At 35.0% G+C, this 5,216-nt stretch overlaps 2 protein-coding genes across 2 annotated transcripts in view; one reads left to right on the top strand and one right to left on the bottom strand.

Annotated features, from left to right (window-relative positions):
* Positions 1 to 2,089: 2,089 nt before the first annotated feature.
* LOC112094517 (classical arabinogalactan protein 11-like) lies at positions 2,090 to 2,578 on the top strand. The gene has a single exon (XM_024175540.1). It carries the CDS (start codon positions 2,090 to 2,092, stop codon positions 2,576 to 2,578), a length of 489 nt encoding a protein of 162 aa, XP_024031308.1.
* Positions 2,579 to 4,656: 2,078 nt separating this feature from the next.
* The window catches only part of LOC21400677 (pectate lyase), a 2,806-nt gene continuing 2,246 nt past the window's right edge, over positions 4,657 to 5,216 (bottom strand). Inside the window, exon 4 of the mRNA XM_010113360.2 lies at positions 4,657 to 5,214. Within this exon, the coding sequence (XP_010111662.1) occupies positions 4,978 to 5,214 (237 nt within the window). The 3' untranslated portion in view covers positions 4,657 to 4,977. The remainder of the gene's footprint in view (positions 5,215 to 5,216) is intronic.

Genomic DNA, 5,216 nt, shown 5'->3' with positions numbered 1-5,216 from the left:
CTACTCTTTACGGCCTATGTTGATGTAGAAGTTAGCTTATAATTTGATTACCTGATAAATGAGTTCTCCCTGCAAATAATGTGCACCGGTACTGAGAGAGAAATAAGAGTAAAATGAAAATCTTAATCACAAATCCGAACTTCATATATATCAAATATCTTTCTCCATAACCACCGTTGATCTTCCCGAAATAATTTATATGCTACATTAAGAGAAGTTCCTAATGCGCATATATATATATATATATATTTTGTAGAAAAGATATACTGATCAGATCAGGAATAGAGACTTAAGATTAGGATTTAGGACCAGATAGTGAAAATTTTAAGTTAGGATAGGTGAATCTAGCCATTAAAGAGGAAATCTAAAAAGAGAGATTGATTAAATATTTAAATATTCGGGCGTGCACGTCACATTGGGGTTTCTTTTTGTTTCTTTCTATTTTCAAGAGTGTAAATTTTTCAAAAAGGAAAAAGAAAAAGAAAAAAGCCATTTTCCCATGTTACCACGTGGTCCATGCACTTGAATCAAGCATCTATTTCTAACATTGATAACAAAAAATATGCTAGCTATTTATAGTCACGGTGATCGTCAGTTATATATATATAAATTCCAGGATTAATATATAAAATAGTTGTTATAACCTATTATAATTAGTTAAAAAGATGTGGTGATTTACAAGTGATTACTTAATATTTGTGGAAAAATGACAAATGCTAGCTAGTGTCACTCTTTTTGTTAATTTATGCATTCATTGTTTGACACGTGTACTTTATTATTTTATTTTATGTTAAAATGGTAATATATTATGTTAGTAGAGTCTGCATGTCAAATAATGATACAAAAAGTGACAAAAAAATGACAGAAAGAGTGACGTTAACATTTTTTTCTCCAAAAAAATATAAGAGCCAGGGCGGTTCTAGTCAGCCGCCAATGTGTTTATTAACTAGATCTATGTGACAAAGTAATTAAATGATAACCCAAAAATTGGATAAATGCAACGAATTATAGGACTAAAAAAAATTTGCCTGAATCTGTGAGCACTGTCTATACTGCTTTCCACGGTTGCATCTCCAATCAGATTGAAAAAATAGCTAGCTTTAATACATATAACACCCCATTTGAGAGAAAATATATATGTAGCATATACTATTACATAAAATCTTATTCGTCTATTTGACATTTGGTTTTGAGCATTAAGCCTCACTCTTCCATCTTCAACTGGATAAAAAGTTGGCAAGGCTTATCATTGAAATTTGAACCAATACAGAAATTTGATAAGGTAATATTGCCCTTTATGCATTTGCCTAAAGAGGTTTAGGTAATTAGTTTCAAGAGTAACTTAGAGTCATCTCAATCAATTTTCACATTTTCTTAAAAAAAAAAAATTAACGAAATTTGTTATAAAAAAAAACCCCCCTTTGGGAACTTGTTTGATTGGGCGCAATTGACACATCATAGATTGTCTAGATTAATACATCTCTAAAGTGCAAAAATATATTTATTTTGCTACCAACATGTTTTCAAATTGGACCATGAATATTTCAATGAACATCACTAATATTTCGTCTTTATCACTCCCAAGACCCCATAACTGCACGTTAATTAACTAGGAAGAGCATATTATGATATTAATAATACAAAAATAATCAAATTAACCAAAATTTGCTAGTCTTGCACCAAAAGACCCGCAAGAATATTGAACCACAGCCCGTCAAGCACGGTAAACCACCATTGCATCAAAACTCCCCTTAACTTATATATATATATATATATATATAAATATATATATATATATATATATTATACAAGTACGTACGACACCAATTAACTAACTTTATTTAACCGAAAAAACTAACTGCCAGCTATTTTCATGCATCCCCAGCCGCAAATTTCCCTACTCTCCCTCCCAAACCCTCAATTACATCTATAAAATTCCCTTTTTCTTTTCTAATTTCCACACCCTCAATATTCTTTAGTTTAGCAGTGCTTCTCTTTATTAATTTTTCTTCCTCAAGAGAATTACTGCAATCTCAAGAATCTAAAACATATAAAAAAAATTAGAAGGAAAATATATATTGTATTCATAATGGCACGCCAAGTTGTTGTCCTTGCTCTTATTTTCATAGCCATTGCCGGCTTAGTCTCCGCCAAGGAGGCTCCCACCACCTCTCCTACCGCCTCACCATCACCGAAGTCATCTCCGACGACGTCTTCCTCTCCAACCGCCACTCCTAAATCTAGCTCGGAGGCTAAAGCTCCGACTTCATCTCCCAAGGCTCCGGCCAAGGCTCCAACGTCGTCTGCTTCCACCCCATCAGCCTCTCCGTCCCCCAAGTCCTCCGCCGCCACCCCCGCCTCTTCCCCCGACACCGACGTCTCGTCTCCACCCGCCCCCGGGAGCGAGTACTTCTCTGATGCTCCCGCTCCGGGACCTGATTCAGACATCGTCAATACAGCCTCTGATGGACCCGCCGCCGCCCCTGACACAGCACCTAAGAGCGGCGCCTCTGCTCTCGGCGTCTCTGCTGCCGCCGCAGCTGGTTTTGCTGCCGTCGCCGGAATCTTTGCCTTCTAATAAGATAGTTTGTACGTGTTTCATGTTTACGTTGCATGCATGTTTGACTGGTCCGTTTGGTGAATTAACTTCTCACGAGTTTAATTTTGCCTAAATTAATTGGGAAGCCAGTACCGTGTATTGTTAGAGGCCTATTAATTTCTCCAAATATCATGTACAAGAGATCGTCAGAGTACCATTTAAGATTAATTAAAAAAATTTTATTTTGAGTTTGTACGTGTTTAATCTTTTGGCTCATTTGATGAAAAGTCCAAAGTTAAATAATGTACAGACTCTGCTCATTTCTGAGATATACAAATGAAAATTATGTTTCCAATAGTTTTAACTAATATTGCCAAGTAATGGTTCTACTTCTCTACATGTTTAATTAATTATAATTATGCATGCCAGATTTTTTTTTTTTTGTGGGGTGAAATTTTGGTTATATCAGTTAGTTTGCAACACGATTTAATTGAAGCTTTTTAGGTCTCCATACAGCTTTGCCTCGCGCGCTAAATATAAGATACGTGCAGCAATAACATATTGCTTATTATTTGGACATATTAAACAAATTTCATATATATATATATATATATATATATATATTCTTTTCTAAACGAAAATGAACAGTTAAGTACTCCATATATTCTCCAAAGAAATCAATCCTCTCTTGTACACAAGGTATAAGTACAACTATAAACCGAAGGGAGCTCTACGATAAGATTAGAAAAAATGAACTATTAGTAATTTTTTATTTTTAACTAAAAAACTGTCTGTTAAACGGTTAAAAATTGACACTATCGGTAGGTCAGGCCTACCAGAAAAACTTCCTAAATTTAATTTATAAATATTGTTATATACATTACTAAATAGCATGAGCCTATTCTATTTTTTATTACCTATGATTATTGAAACACGCCCACATTAAGTTTGTAAAAACAATTACGGTACGATCAATTTGTTTTATTAATTGTATCTGTTGAAGATGAGGGCAAATCAAATTGTGGTTCCAAATTCGAAAAGTCCTGTACATAGTACATTTTTAATACCATCTACGCTATCATGCATGATGTAGTGCATGACATAAAAATCAAACCACTGTAAGAAAAATTTCGGTCCTCTAGCACGATGTTGTTAGAGGTAACACGTGATAAATAATATAAATTTATCATATGTATCCTATCTTAAAAAAAAAAAAAAAGAAAACTTTTATGTCCTCATTTTCCCACTCTCACATCGTTTCAGGCCTGACCAAGACAGGATGTCATTACAAAACCGCCGTCTTTTCCCTAGCTGGTGTGTGTGTGTGTGTGTGTGTGTGTGTATATATATATATATATATATGTAACTTGACGTATGTCAAACTATTTCTGGCGATAATTTTGAGCTTTTCATATTACATCACCAAAAAGGGGAATATGGATTTTTTAAAAATAAAAAAAAATAAAAATAAAAACTACATATTATAACATGATGTATCATTCTGTAAATAAACATTAAAGATGGCAAGTGGGAACGAATCCACAACCCCACCCAAAGCCCTGATCCCCAACCCGTTTCCATGGTTATCAGACCAAAGGGTAATTGATTAATCCTGTGTTCACGAAGTGCTTTAATGTGAATGCTTGAGTGGATGTTTCTTGACGTGGGAAGTGTTTGTCCGGTAAACATGGCCCCACGACCACACAATTATAATGGGCTGGTACGTGGGAGGCCAACAGAGAGTAGTGGGGCTTATCCTTACTCCTTACAATCTTTTGCTTGATTGACGGGGAAAAGTGGTCGCCGGCTCTTAGGCTTTTGCTTTTCATTGTTTTGAAATATATGAACTTTTTTTTCACATTATAATTTCACACCACTAATTAGGATTTAATTAACCCGCCTCGATACCATTTAGCGGATATTACTTAATTTGTATATATATATGTATGGTAATTAATTGCTGGTACTTACAACCTAAGCTAATTAGTAATTAAGCCATGAGAAAAAGAAGATATATACATATATAAAAATAACAATAATAATAATAATAATAATAAGCAAATTAGAAGATCACATAAAAAGAAAAGTCTAATTATTTGAAATAAGACAACACTTCTGCACTTGCTCTCTGCGCGGCTCATTACATTAAGCTAATAGGCAGAGGTTGCAAGTGATCATCCGCAAGACGATATACTAATTATAAGTCAAAAGGTAAAATAAAACTGAAAACATACAAAAAAGCTACAAACTGATCTCATTGATCATTATATAAAAGGATACTAAAACTGCAAGGCAACAAATTTATAATGATAAAACCTTCTAGTATATATCCTTTAGCCTTTGCTACCAGCAGTTATAAAGCTTATAGAAATAAGTTAAGCTGAAAATAACATATTATATATATATATATGGCACAAATGCCATATATTATATAATGATCAGCAGTGTGATCCCCTCTTGCAGCTGAGAACACCGGAGGTGACGGTTATTGAGCCGACAAGGGAGGAAGGCCTTGCGCTGAGGCTTGAAGCCCTAGCGTAGCTCGACGATGCGCCTGCGCCGGTTTGCCTGAAATAAGCACCGTTGAGGAAGAGATCTCCTTCCGACCTCCAGTTCCAGCGCCTCCACTCGCTTTCCGGCGCGTCCTCGTGCTTTGTCACCTCCTTCTTGAACCGCT

This window comes from Morus notabilis, unplaced genomic scaffold (genome assembly GCF_000414095.1).
Source record: "Morus notabilis unplaced genomic scaffold, ASM41409v2 Scaffold168, whole genome shotgun sequence".
NCBI lineage: Eukaryota > Viridiplantae > Streptophyta > Magnoliopsida > Rosales > Moraceae > Morus > Morus notabilis.
This window is presented reverse-complemented; position numbering and strand designations above follow the sequence as displayed.